This window comes from Rhamphochromis sp. 'chilingali', assembly GCF_963969265.1.
Source record: "Rhamphochromis sp. 'chilingali' genome assembly, chromosome: 12".
NCBI classification, from domain to species: Eukaryota; Metazoa; Chordata; class Actinopteri; order Cichliformes; family Cichlidae; genus Rhamphochromis; species Rhamphochromis sp. 'chilingali'.
Window position 1 is genome coordinate 23933209 of NC_137939.1, and position 13808 is coordinate 23947016.

At 41.9% G+C, this 13808-nt stretch overlaps 1 protein-coding gene across 5 annotated transcripts in view; it reads right to left on the minus strand.

Annotated features, from left to right (window-relative positions):
* LOC308407911 (IQ motif and SEC7 domain-containing protein 1-like) overlaps positions 1-13808 on the minus strand; it is a 93646-nt gene that overhangs the window by 4407 nt on the left and 75431 nt on the right. For 4 of the 5 annotated variants that reach the window (XM_080899866.1, XM_080899870.1, XM_080899867.1 and 1 more), the window contains 12 exons: positions 10630-10909; positions 9129-10405; positions 8326-8487; positions 7864-7986; positions 7297-7463; positions 6894-7033; positions 5863-5892; positions 3539-3664; positions 3356-3455; positions 2937-3098; positions 2378-2554; positions 604-653 (listed from right to left, as the gene is read on the minus strand). In XM_080899866.1, the coding sequence (XP_080755992.1) occupies positions 604-653; positions 2378-2554; positions 2937-3098; positions 3356-3455; positions 3539-3664; positions 5863-5892; positions 6894-7033; positions 7297-7463; positions 7864-7986; positions 8326-8487; positions 9129-10405; positions 10630-10909 (2794 nt within the window). The remainder of the gene's footprint in view (positions 1-603; positions 654-2377; positions 2555-2936; positions 3099-3355; positions 3456-3538; positions 3665-5862; positions 5893-6893; positions 7034-7296; positions 7464-7863; positions 7987-8325; positions 8488-9128; positions 10406-10629; positions 10910-13808) is intronic. The other variant, XM_080899869.1, reaches the window with a different exon arrangement.

Sequence of the window (13808 nt, forward strand, 5' to 3'; positions counted from 1 at the left end):
CACATGAAATGAGTGAAATATGAATGAATGAAATCCACATCCACATCTAAGTCCATGTGAAACCCATTGCTAGACCCCTGGCTAGGAAGGCTACATTCCTCCCTGAAACTTACATCATTTAAGAGAGGTTGTGGATAAGAGAAAAACAGAAAGACCCAGACAGGGAGAGAGGCTGGAGAGGGTGTACAGTTTCCTAGTGTCTTTCAGAGCTACGACCCTGCCAAAGAGAAGAACCAAATGAAAACCGCTTGGATGTGATTGAATGAAAGACAGAGACAGGCGACAAGGGGAGGGTTCAGAGGAGGCATTAGTAGAGTCATGCTTGTTTGAAGGTAAAGTGTATATTGGTCATATAACATGACCAAATCAGGGAAATTCTCTGGCTTCCAAAAAAGGGGCAGGATCAGAGGCAGGCAACCCACGCATGCACACTAATTGAGGCAAGCAGGTTATAAGGCATCCCAGGAAGAAAAATAAATGATCCAAACAAATGGACTGAGTCTATGAAGCAAAGAAGGTGTAAGACCAAAAATAAAGTTGAGTGTTTCACAGTGCACATCATCACATAGAGAATAGCTTGGATACCAGCTGCTTCCAACTTACTTCCACATTGCTGTCTAGTGATCCTGCACTGCTGCGACGCCCACGCTTGCCTGCCCGAGACATGCAATACCAGAGATTAGAGATCGACAGCACTTCTGGATCGACTACACACGTTTAGGCCGCCCACCAGTCCCATAGGGGGCAGTGCAGTGGATTGTGACTGTGAGTAAGATCCAAATATGGGCAGGTAGGGGGGAGGGCATTCAGGTCTGAGAAGGTGGTGGTTGACAGGTGGTACTGTGGTTTTCTTTATGGGGAAGGCACATCTTCACTCAGGTTCAAATTTCAGCTATTTTGTTCTTAAATCGCAATACGGAGGCTGAGTCAAGCAATACCTAAAGATGTTTGAATGTATTATCATAAATCTCAATAAATACAGACTCCATGACCATCGAGTCTTGACAGAACAAGGAAAAAAGTCCACAGTCAAGTTTTACCAAAACACAGCCGCTATTTCTAAAAACCTCAAGCAGGACTGTTGCTTCACCAGAATTTTCCCAGATTTTTTTTTTTTTTTATCGGTTTTTATTTTTCCTCCGAGAAATTCGACAACTTATTTTTAATGTTGTCGCAAGATGCAGATTTTCATCCAGGTCAGTGTCGGCAAGAAAGCCAGTCTCGGTGACAGTCGCAGAGGAGACATCAAAAGCAATACAGTGGTTGCTGCACATGGAATGTACAGGCATATAAAGGTCTGAAGGTGGACAGAGCACTTTTGCCATCGTTAGGCACACTCAGCCAATGATATATGACCAATAATTACACATAAACAGGAGAATACCTGATGTGTATGGGCAGAACACAGTAAATACACATGAAATGTCACATGGCAGGAAAGGAAAAAACAAAAAATAAAAAACACTTAACCAAAGTGACCCCACTAACATGCCACGTCCTGCACTGAAAAAACAAAGGAGACAGGAGGGCAGATGGACTTCTGCTACAGACTCCTTCACTGTCTGATCTATCATTTCCCATTCAGGTAGTGATCATAAGAACAAAGCATATCGTATTACCAACAAGTGAGGCAGACCCCCGACTGGATTTCATTTTCTTATCAAGTTAATCACCTGATAACTTCACAAAGCTGTTATCTGTAATGAATGAAATGTATTCTTGCTTCAGAGACACAGCAGCTGTGTTAAACACTGATATTCATGGGTATGACGTGATTCTTAACACCAAGACAGAAACTAAGTCTTCATCTCGTTGCTGCTTAAGAATGGTGTTGTTTATAAACATACAGATGAGGAAATGAGACATGATTGCTGATTAAAACGGAACAGATTGTAAGGAATGTCTTTGGATTAAACAAATGCAAAAGTGCTAAATAACAGGAAATAAAGTGATGATGAAAACACAAATGGGGGAAAAAAACTGCTCATAATAAATCATCCAAATGAACAGGGGTGACACCTGCCTGTCGGTTTCATCAATCAGTGAAAAGAAAAAATCTGCATTGCTAAACCTCTTCTTAAACAGGTCCGTTTTCAGTCTTTGAGCTGTGGAAAGTTGAGGTCTCTCTAAAACAAAGTATGCTGAGTACAAAAGAGGCGCAACACTGACAGGAAACACCGTCCAGACCAAACCATCCAGTCATGGGGGAGGGGGGAGGGAGGGGGTGTTAGATTATGGATTTAAAGGGAAGAAGAAGGTATGGTGCTGTGAAACAACATTTTGCTATTTTTATCCCCTTGATATCATCATAAAGATGTGGATGACAGAAGGAGTGTACTTCTCCCAGCTAGTAAAAGCAAAGATGTTTTGGCTATACCTGCTTCAGAGAGATCTCTAAGGGAGCTGCTGAGGGCACTCCTCTTCAGGCCCTCACCCATGGCGTAGCTATCATCCAGACTGGCCCGGTTCATGTTCCCATTGCCTGCTTCCTTCTTCAGGCCAGAGCTCTGCGACATGCTGGGCCTCACTACCCCTTTCTGCTTCTCCAGCTCAGCTGTAATATTAAAAAAAAAAAAAAAAGCCAAGGAAAGACTGAGGTAAGTGGCAGCGGTTTTACATCTCACTTTGGCCATGGAATGCATTTTTTTTCTGTTACGTATTAAGCCACCCTTTGCTGCCTGAAATTTATGAGGTGTGCAGTATTGATATGCTTAATTTTTAACATCCTGCTCTTGTATGTAAAAATGGAAACCGCTTTAATGTCCCCAATAATCTGCCGCCCCTTCTGGTAACCATCCTGTGAACTTTGTAAACATTCTCTCTTGAAATCTGCTGCATTTGAGTAATGAGACCCATGCTCTGTTTCTACTTTACACAGCCTGAAGCAGACAGAGTAACGGGGGTGGGTGGGTTGGGAGGGGAAACGGTCAGCTCACACTCTATTCTGTATTTCTCCATTTCCTGGACCTCAGCAATGGACTCTCGTAGGTCATCTGTAAACTTCTTGCGGTCCTGGGGGTTGGGCGCATTAAAGTTGATAAGCACTTTGATGTCTGCACCTGGTATCGCTGATGTAAGTCTGATTCCATTTGGATAATCTGGGGCAATGGGAAACGGAGAGAGAGAAAGAGAGAGAGTCATTTACAAAAGGTTCATTCATCAAAACCGAGGCGAAACCCATCGGGTGAATTCTGTCTGAAGTTTTGGAGAGTATAAACAACGTCGCAGCCCATTTGGTTCAACTTCCCATTCCAGCTGCCTGTGTTAATGTGCAACGTCAAAATGTGTGATGTAAATACTGTCAGCTAGCATGCTGCACGGAATATAATAAATGGAAACTCTCAGTGCAACTTACACTGATTTTCAAACAGCATGACTTGCATCCCATATAGAGAAAAGGACTGTCTGAAGCTGTAGGTCACTGAATTCTTCTTTTTTTGGAAAATCTTGGTTACCTGAAATTATACAAAAATAACCCTGTAAGGACGGTTTGGACAGGGGAGGGGAGGCAGAAGGGAGAGGACAGGGCGATATTTACCACTAGGAGGTCGTTGAACAGGAAGATCTCCCGCTGATGCAGGCCTAGCTTCTGGAGCTTGTTTGGATCTGGCACTTCAAACAGACGGCAGTAACACACCAGTCTACGGTGCGGCAGCGATAACACCTACAAGGCAGAGGAAAACAGCACAACACTTTAGAGGTAATTATGGCCTCAGTCCATTGCGTAACAAGGAACAGAAGTTATTCTCCATCTGCAAATTTGAAAAAGGTATGGCCAAGAGATGACTAATTTATTCCTCCCTTGGGCGCTTTTCATTATGCCAACTTATGCCTCCTCACTTCCTATTTCCTCCAGTGACCTAGAAATTGTTAACCTCTGCCATTAGGGAAGATCTTCAAACTCCTAAAGCGCTCCAATTTACAAGGAGAGAGGAGGCTCCTGAAGGAGCCAAGAGCAAGGAATCACAGATGTATCCTTTCCGAAAAAACCTTTTACATTTTACAATAAAAAAGATGAACACTTATTATTGAGCATATAATTATGCTCTTAAGTAAACATGGCACACATAAGAGATCCTTACATAAGATTTAACAGGAATATTAAATGCATATTAAATTTAAAATACTGAGTTTTTTCCGCACTGGTATGTGACTATGTTAAATCACAGTCTCTGTGACCGTGAATAGCTCAAGTGGCTCAAGAGTTAGGAGTTCGCCTTGTAATCGGAAGGTTGCCGGTTCGAGCCCAGCTTGGACAGTCTCGATCGTTGTGTCCTTGGGCAAGACACTTCACCCGTTGCCTACTGGTGGTGGTCAGAGGGCCCGGTGGCGCCAGTGTCCGGCAGCCTCGCCTCTGTCAGTGCGCCCCAGGGCAGCTGTGGCTACAATGTAGCTTGCCATCACCTGTGTGTGTGAATGGGTGTGTGAATGGGTGGATGACTGGATATGTAAAGCGCTTTGGGGTCCTTAGGGACTAGTAAAGCGCTATATAAATACAGGCCATTTACCATAAATATACACCCATAGACCCATAAAGCTTTAGTGTTCATCTTGAGGCAACTGTTGTGATTTAGGGGCTATACAAATAAACCTGTATTAAATTGAACTGAACTGCCTTTCATGAATAATGTGACTCTTCTTCTCCTAATATAAATTTGGCATAATGGAAATTTATGGTAGTATTCTGCAAAATATTGTGAACCAATTCTGTTTTCAAAAGCCACTGTAGAAATAAAACATTTTAGTTTGTTATAAATGTCATTATTTTGGGGGAAAAAGGCATATGTAAAAATTATATATCGAAGACTTTTTGTCTGTTTTGTTTTAAATGTCTTGGTATTTCTTTGTGAAGTGCTTTGTAATCTTTGTCTTAAAAGGTGATATATAAAATAACATTTTACTTTACTTACCTTAATTACACGTTTAAGACATTTAGGATTAGAATTTCACATTTCTTCCTGTAAAATGATTCTTACATGAAAGCTTCTTTGGATTTTTGCACCAGTTTGACAGGTGACACAGCTGTGGAGCATGTTTTAAGCAACCATGCTCAAGTCTTCCCCAACCCTCCCCCACACATTCTTGTTGGCAGTAGCAAGGATGCAAATGAAGTCATGCTAGCATAACAAAACCACCTGATGTTTTGGATTCTCCACCCTTTTCGTGACACAGGGAAAATTGTCCGACAGTGAATGCTGCTGCTGGATTTTCTTTTTGAATTCAAAGTTTAGTGATTTATTTTCCTGTAGCAAGTCCCACAAAAATGCCAAGAAAGAGTAATGAGCCATTAATCCAACAGTCGTACAAATGCACACTGTGCAGACTGATCCAATAGGTGTTCTCTTTGAGAGTATTCAATAACTTGACAGTAACAGGTGACAGGCTACCTTCTGGGTTTTTTGTTGTTGTTGTTTTAAATACCTAGGTTACTGTGCGCAATGATGAAAACTGTAAAAGAGTTCATTCAAAGTTTAGGTAGCCTTGCATATATAAAAAGCCAGTATACGTGGCACTCAAATGAATGCACTACTAGTGCTAAGTCAGCTTAGCATAGCTCATTCCTTAAGGATTGATGTGACAAGCACACCGCAGTGATATACACCCTGCTGAGCACAGAATTTGTAAACGCTGCGGCTTAGCGCCACCCAAAATTTATGCCTTTTGATTCTGCCACCAGTGTAAAAACACTAACTGTCCATCTCTCACCAACCAGTGTAATGTCTCTGGGAAAAGTCGTTGCCAGTCTTGGAAAGCTGACTTAAAAAGTAACTGCATGATGTTGAGGAATCACTAAAGAGACAGAGATGCAAAGTGAAACAAAGAATAATAAATGATCATCTGATTTACAGATAATCTACTTACACATCCCAGGCCATGGTGGAGAGATCCAATCTAAAAAGAGAGGACAGAGACGATGTTAGGTGCAGTTAGTATATTGAGATTATTTTCACTAATCCATCTTATAACTTAAAAAAAATAATTATATATATTCCCTTCTTAAGAAGGATTTGCCCTTGTTAACAGTTTTCCCATTATAATGCCTATGAAAATGCATGCACCTTATTGGTTTGGTGCAAAAGTCGTCGATTTTTCTTTGTCTTCAGATTTGTAAGAATCAATAACGATACTGGAATGAATACAGATCCTGTGCCAGCACTAGTGGACCTGATTATTATAGAGAGGATTTCCAGCATGCCTTTTATGTTAAACTGTTTTACTACGTGTCCTCCTTAATTATGCAGCTAAATGGTGACAAGGAATCATTTTTCAATACATTCAATTATTACTGGCAGAGCAGAACAGACTCCATTCATCTGAAAACCGACTAAAACAAAGTCATCCATGCCAGACAAGCCTCTCCCTGAGGGTAAGTTAATCACACCTTTAACCTTCACACATGGCAGAAACAGTATTGCCTGCAGAATACTGCAGAAAGGCTGTCTCCAGCTGCCTACAAGGGAATGGAGTAATGGGAGAACAAAATCTGATAATAACTTTGATCCAGTATGTATGGAAAGAGATAAACAGACTAATAACTAATCAACGGATTAAAGCAATGCAACTTATGCCAGTCAGTTAAAGAAAAATGGATTTTGCTCTGCTCAAGGATAGCAACTATTATATTGTGTTAAAATGGCAGGATGTGCCTATTTTTCATCAGACTGCAGCAGTGTGCGACATTTCACAAAGGCCTTGTGTGTGTTGAAATCACCAGTGCGTGTCTGAAGACTTTTCTACATCTTAGCGTTCCTTCTCTGAAATAAGCTACGTAGGAGAGGGTAAAGGATATGTCCTGGTCTGTGATGTCTTGCCTTGTAATAAAAATGAAAAATAAGAAATCCAACTAACACTTTTGTGACCTTGACAGAAAGATTAAAAAACACATAACTTACTGGTTTCTTTCCCACAATGAGCTTCTCAACCTTCTGCACCTGGGAGACGTGGTCTTCGTTGGTTTTGAGCTCTCGTTTACGAATCCTCTCGTATATGCCGACCAGAGTCTCCCGGGGTATGTCCTCTCCATCATCCACACCTGAAAGTCAACGTACACATACACCTGAAGGATTAGAACAACAGTAAAAGGATTTTTTTTTCTTTTTTCTTTTTAAAGGTCAGGATAGTGAGAGAAGATATTAATAAAGCAAAGAGGATTCAAATTGTAAGGGTTGGTCACCTACTCTGCTCCTCTGTAGTGAAAGGTTTAATTTATTTTTGAAGCTGAATTTCACTTATTGCCCCGTTAAGGTCTATATATAATGCCTTCACATGTATTTCATAATAACAGTTTTCTGTTACCTCTTAAGTTCTTGATAAAGTCCTCCAGCTTCATCTTCCTCTCTGGCTTGACGTTGGGGCTGTACATGTCGGTGTTGAGGAGGATGATTGCAAAAGCTAGGATGAAGATGGTGTCAGGGTTCCTAAACTGCCGCACTACTGTTGGGTTACAGATGCAGTAGCGCTGGCTAAAAATAGAAAACGGGAGCATTAAGTAATGTTAAGGAAGAGCAAAACTCAGACTCTAAACTCGATGCAAGCGAGTCAGAGTGAGGAAATGTTTTCAACACTGCCTGAAGAAAACAGAAGTAAATGGGTTCTCTTTATGAACCAATAATTATGCAGATGACACAGCTGTGAGGAAGACCGATGATGTTTATTAAAATGCTTTCAGTATTATGAACACTAATGCTAATGTTTTACTGCACTTGACTACATGAAATACACAGGGGTCGTTAAGAATCAGCTCGGTTTAATGATCATAGTAAATAAATCCATTTTCAGTAGGAGGATTGGGTCACTAAACTTTCTCAAAAATAAAAAAAAAAAGTTTATATTGCAGTTTTTTATACGGCATAAAACCCCAACCTGAAAGCCTCAATGAGCCGCTCCACCTTCTGTGCTTCACCCTGGACGCGGATGTGGTTCTGAAATTTCCTCAGGGCTTCGTCGAGCTCCATGCCCTGGAAGTCCATTTCGTCTACCACACAGCTGGTACGTGAGGAGAGGGATGAAGAGAAAAAAGGCAAATACATCAAAACACAGACTGCCACAGTTTTTGTGCTCATCCTCATTCACTGGTAGCTCAACAGGGATGGTTTGGCCCAGATTCTATCATGGAGGATATGTCAGTGAATTCTTGTCATATTGGTGCCATAAGTCACTCTCATAGAGTGTGGGATCTTCGTTGAGTAAATCCTCTGAGCAATTGCTTAACTGTTTTCATATGTTCCACACTCCTTTTTAAAAAAACAAAACTAAGTATGCTTTGGATTATGTTGCTGTCAGTAATAACAATATTTTTTTGATCATTCCTGTGGCGATACTTACTCCAAGACATCTCTGTTGAACTGCTTCTGTCGATTGCCAAGAAATTCTCCAATCATCTGCCTGCTTAGCCCCTTTCTCTGCAGCAGGAAGTGAGCCACTCCGACTGGCGTGTCAGGGATGAATCCTCTCTCAGTAAGATACTGAATGCCCTTTTCTGGCTTCCTGAAAAATTCAACATGTCCCCAGATGGTTTGTTTTTAATTCCTGGACAGATGCTGGCACATTTTTAAACTGGGAAGAAGAATATGCTGCTGCTTAATCTTGTTCTTAGAAAATCCATCTATATTACTGTTATTACCCAAAATTTTGACACAGGCCTAAAAACAAAACACACACACACTTCAAACCTCTCATCTTATTGTCATGTAGTTACGTCAGATAAAATCTAAGTAATACAGATGAGTGAAAGGCTTTCATTAAGAAAGAAATATATCTCTGGAAATATTAAAGCAGTGATGGTGCAATTTAGTTTTATCAGTTTTACTAAGCAAACAATAGAACTGCTGTTTGTCAAACACAAATAGAGGTATTACAGTTTGTACTTTTCAATATGAGTTTCATTATGTTGAGTGGGTTTATTATTTTTTTCTATTCCATTTTTCTTTTAAAAATAGTTTTATTAATTCCTAATAAAATTAATTTTTTAATGATTTTTTTAACTTAAAAAACAAACAAAACAAAACTATAAAAGGATCAAAATTTATGAAGTTCAGAAGAAACATCAGTGATGGCAGCAACATGCGTTTTTAGCCTTCACTATAAACGCAGGTCAAGCATGTGCTCCAGCAGAGCAGAGTACCTACTTGTTGAAGAGATTCAGGCCGATGCGGTAGTGTCGCTTCCGGATAACATCATTGCTGAATATGGGCGAATCCCAGCTATTGCGAGTCTCTTTGTGGTAGGTCTGCTTACTTAGGGTCTGCTCTCGCAGGCTGTCTCTTGATGAGGACTCAGAGCTGCAGTTAATGGTGTCATTTGAGTTTGATGTGCTATTGATGCTGTCATTGTCCCCATCTGAGAAATCGGACTCTGACTTGCTCTGTCTGTTAGCTGAGCCGTTGATAGCCAAGTGGCTTTCTAACTGTCTGTGGCGGTGGCGAAGAGGCGCGTCGTCGTCACGGGAGGGAGCTCGTGGTGGGGGCCCGTGGGAAATGTGTTTGGGGCTTGCTTGGGACGATGTTACAATGTGGCCGTGAGGTTCATACACAGGTGGCCGTTTGACAGTGCTCCGCTCTGACCGGTCGCTGAGCTCTGCGGAGCTATCGCTAGGAGGTTCTATGGTCAACAGAGGAAGATGGTCCATTCTAAGACGCTGCTCTTGGCACTCTAGAGAAGGAGTGCTGCGGCAGCTTGTGTCTGTGTCACGACCCTCATCTTTGGGGTCAATAGGCCAGTATTCTTGAGAGGAGTTAACTGACCGCAACCGTAAGTCTGATTCTGTGCTGGAGGGCTGGTCCCCTGACCTGGACAAGGCAATAGAAGGGGACATGTCCTCCTCATCGATGAACAGAGTAACATCGCTATAAGACGCCATCGTTTCATCGCGCATCCGTCCAGCTGCCCTATGGTGGGACTTCACCTGATACTGCACATCCCCCTGTCTCTCGGAGCAGCCGATAGCCTCTGGGTCAGGACCCTCATCCCCCTGAAGGCTGCGACAGTTCAGAGCATCATCTATCGACTCAGCCAGAGACTTGACTTGTCTTGAAAAGGCGTCCTCCAGCTCTGTGATGGCATCTGTAAGGTCACCCTGAGGTGGAGGGTGTGCCATGTTGGCCTGCTGGTGAACCTCTATATCTCCGCATTCTGACTGCACCATGGACAGCGGGGTGCCGTCCTCCGTCATGGACACCTGCCTCCCCTCAAAGTATGAGCTGTGGACTTTTTCGGGGCCCTCAAATGAGAGCTGCATCCTCATGTTAGAAAGTACAATGCGTCTGGACATACGGTTCTCTGACATAGAACTCCTGAGACGTTCAAAGTTCTTGTTCATCTGATACTGGCGGAACGCCGTCTGAATGGTTCGAGCTGCATGTCGAGTTATGAATCGTCCACCATATTTGCGCTCTAGCATCTCCACCTAACAAAAACACAAGTAAATTAACTGTAAGACTCATGGGTTACTTAATTGGTTTTCTTAGCTGCAGATGGTCTATAAAGTCATCATCGTGGATGTCCTGTTAGAAGCTAACAAAGTGTTCTTTACACAGCTAGCTTTCTGACAAGAAAAGATTCAAAATATATGATTTTTTAAAAACAGATATCATGTGACTCTTTGAATTTCTGTCAAAAACAGTCTTTTACCTGTTTATCCTGGAGGTCAGCAGAGAGCTCATAGCTCTCAGAGAGCGATCGGGACCGCTTGATGGCCTCCTCCTCAGCCTGCTTACGGAGGATGGACTGTGAGTGCTGGAGCTTGGGTCGTCGGGGCCTCTGAGGCCCAGGCTGGACCCCGTGGCTGTAAAGTGGGCTGTCAAATCGGTCGGGGCTGATGGCTGAGCCGTGGGTCACGGGACCCTGGCCATAGCTGGCTCCCCCATCCAAGGAAGGGCCACTATCACTGGGCCGTGCATCCCCTTCCACACTACAAACATAGGAAAGAGATGGATGGATGATTAGAGACGGTAGAAGGAAAGAAAAATCTCTGAGGCAGTACTGGATTTAAATATTATCAGGTTAGTTCAATCCCAAAATGCCTTAACAAAGAGTAGCTTAAGTTAAATATCCATTATATACAATTAAGTATGGTATTAGAAATATGGTATTGCACAATAGCATGGGTGTGAATGAATATAGCCTTTTCTGGGGCATGCGATCCTGACATACTGCATAAACCACACTTAATTAAATTCAAAGCTGTCTGATGCTAATAGATTTCGCAGAAGAAATTACTAGTGTGTCATAGTTTTTGCTGTACCACATTTAGGAGACACAAAAGACACATAACCGCTCCTAAAATAAAATACATTTGCAGTAACACAGTCCTTGTGCAATTGCTTCCTTTACAAATACTGAGAAAGGAACAAAAAACAAGCGATTACTCACTCACTCTTACATTCTACCACACTAGAGGTCTGCCTCTTACGAAGAGACCGTCTATTTTCAATAAAATGCCAACTCTTCCTCCATATCTTGTCCACCATTCTTTCTGTCAAATGAAGTCCAGAGTACACAGAATCCTCCAGGAAATCCAGGTTTATGTCAGCTCAGAGGCCAATCAGTGGCCCAGGAGAATTACATCATATTCGCAGTAGCGACGACACTCTGTTCCAATTCTCGTTACAAAGTCCAGTTTGGAGAAGAGTGAGTAAATATAACTTCAGTGATCCCTCAGTCAAAAAACAGAAATGCCTTTCAGAGGTGCCGACCCGCTCTGTAACTATCATCACACCAACTAACATTTCTTCCCTTCTCCTCTGATACGATTAATGCACAGTTCACTGGCAGCCTAATGTGTTTGAACTGTGACTTGACACACCCATGCAGCGTACACATCTACTTCCTTTATTGGACTCCCTGAAATCAACATTCGGCAACAGCCTGTCAAACACAGCAAAGAGCACAAGCGAAAAAGTGGAACTGAATTTGGTTCAGGAGTTCAGATGGCAAATGTACTGTAATATAAGTGTAAACTCTTTTTGTGACTTCCGAGTAACCCCGCTCAGCACGAGGATTTTATGGTTAATAAAAGACAGCGAGGCTCAGATGTAATATCTGCCTCAGCTGAGTTTATACTTGTCATTTAGGAAATTTGAACTGGATTTACAACCCACAGCATGTCTTTTGATGTCCCTAGATTTGTGATTAACAGAGAAAGTGCAACAGAAATTGAAAATGTTTTCAAAATTGCAATAACTACACTTGCAAGGCTTAAGGCAAGTCATTATTAGTGATTAACATATGAGTCATGGATGTTTGCAAAGGCTTCAGGCAGCTTAGTTTTCAGATCAACACAAATGCTTTGGAGAATAATGCCCCCCTCCAAAAAAGCACTACTGCTTTTCAACTAAAGATTTTAGAGTGAAATATTAAAACAGATTGCACTTGGCTGCCAAACCATCATTAATAATTTTTAGGAAAAGCACAATCCCGAAAATACTCAGCCTAATTCCACAAACTAAGATGGCATTTGGATGCAAGTGGAAAGAACACACTCATAGAACACTTTCATAACTACACCCATTCAAAAATGTCTAATCAGCCAATCATGTAGAAGCAACTTAATATGTTTAGGCATGCAGACACTGCCAAGATAACCTCTTGAATTTCAAACTAAGTATCACAATGAGGAAGAAAGGGGATTTAAGTGACTTTGAACGTGGGATGGTTGTTGGTGCCGAACAGGCTGGTCTGAGTATTTCATAAAATGTTGATCTACCGGGATTTTCAACCATCTTTATGATTTACAGAGAACTGAAAAGGAAAAACTATCCAGCAAGGGTCAGACTGCTTCAAGCTGACAGAAGGGGGAAAGTAACTAAAATTTTTACTTATTACAACCAAGTTACGTAGAAGAGCATCTCTGAACAACTTAGACAACAAACCTTGAAGCAGATGGGCTACAGCACCAGATGACCACACTGGTATTACTCTTGTCAGCCAACTCTCCTGTCAGGAGACTGAGGTTACAATTTGCATGACCTCACCAAAAGTAGAAAAGAGATGGGTGGAAAAATTGTGCCTGGTTTGAGGGTCATTCAGACGGTAGGGGTGTTAACACCATGAAAGCATGGATCCATTCTTTCTTGTATCAATGGTTCACACTGGTATTTCACAGGGGATATTTCTTAACTGAGCATTGTTAAATCACCACAGCTTACCAAACTAATGGGCTGATCACGCCCATCCCTTTATGACCACAGTGTACCCATCTTTGATGGCTGCTTAATGTGTCACGTCACAAAGCTCAAATCATCTCAAGCTGGTTTCTTAAACATAACAATGAGTTTACTGTACTCAAATGGCCTCCATCGTCACTAAATCTTAAACCAATAGAGCATATTTGAGATGTGGTGGAACAGGAGATCCACTTCATGGTTTTGCAGCTCACAATTCTGCAGCAACTGTGTGGTGTTAACACGTCAATAAGGACCAAAATCTCTGAGGGTGTCTCCAGCACTTCGCTGTATCTGTGGCACAAATATTTAAAGCATTTCTGAAGGCAAAAGGAGCTTCAAACAAGTATTAGCAAGATGTATCTAGTAAAATGGCCAGTAAACTTATGAGGGAGTGGAGGTGAGCCATTCAAGGTCAGCCAAACCCACAGTCAGACAGTGAAACGTCAAGCTAAGTAAATGCTTACCAACTCCCCTCAGGGTAGAAAATACACATAGTGTTTTAGTATGGACCAGTGCACAGCAACAGAGCCAGACTTGCCCTTTACATAGCTGGAACAACGCTAGTACCTAGCAAAACACATTCAAGATCATACTTCATTGCATAATCACAGCTGGGATAAAAGTTCCCAACCATCTGTCAAAGCT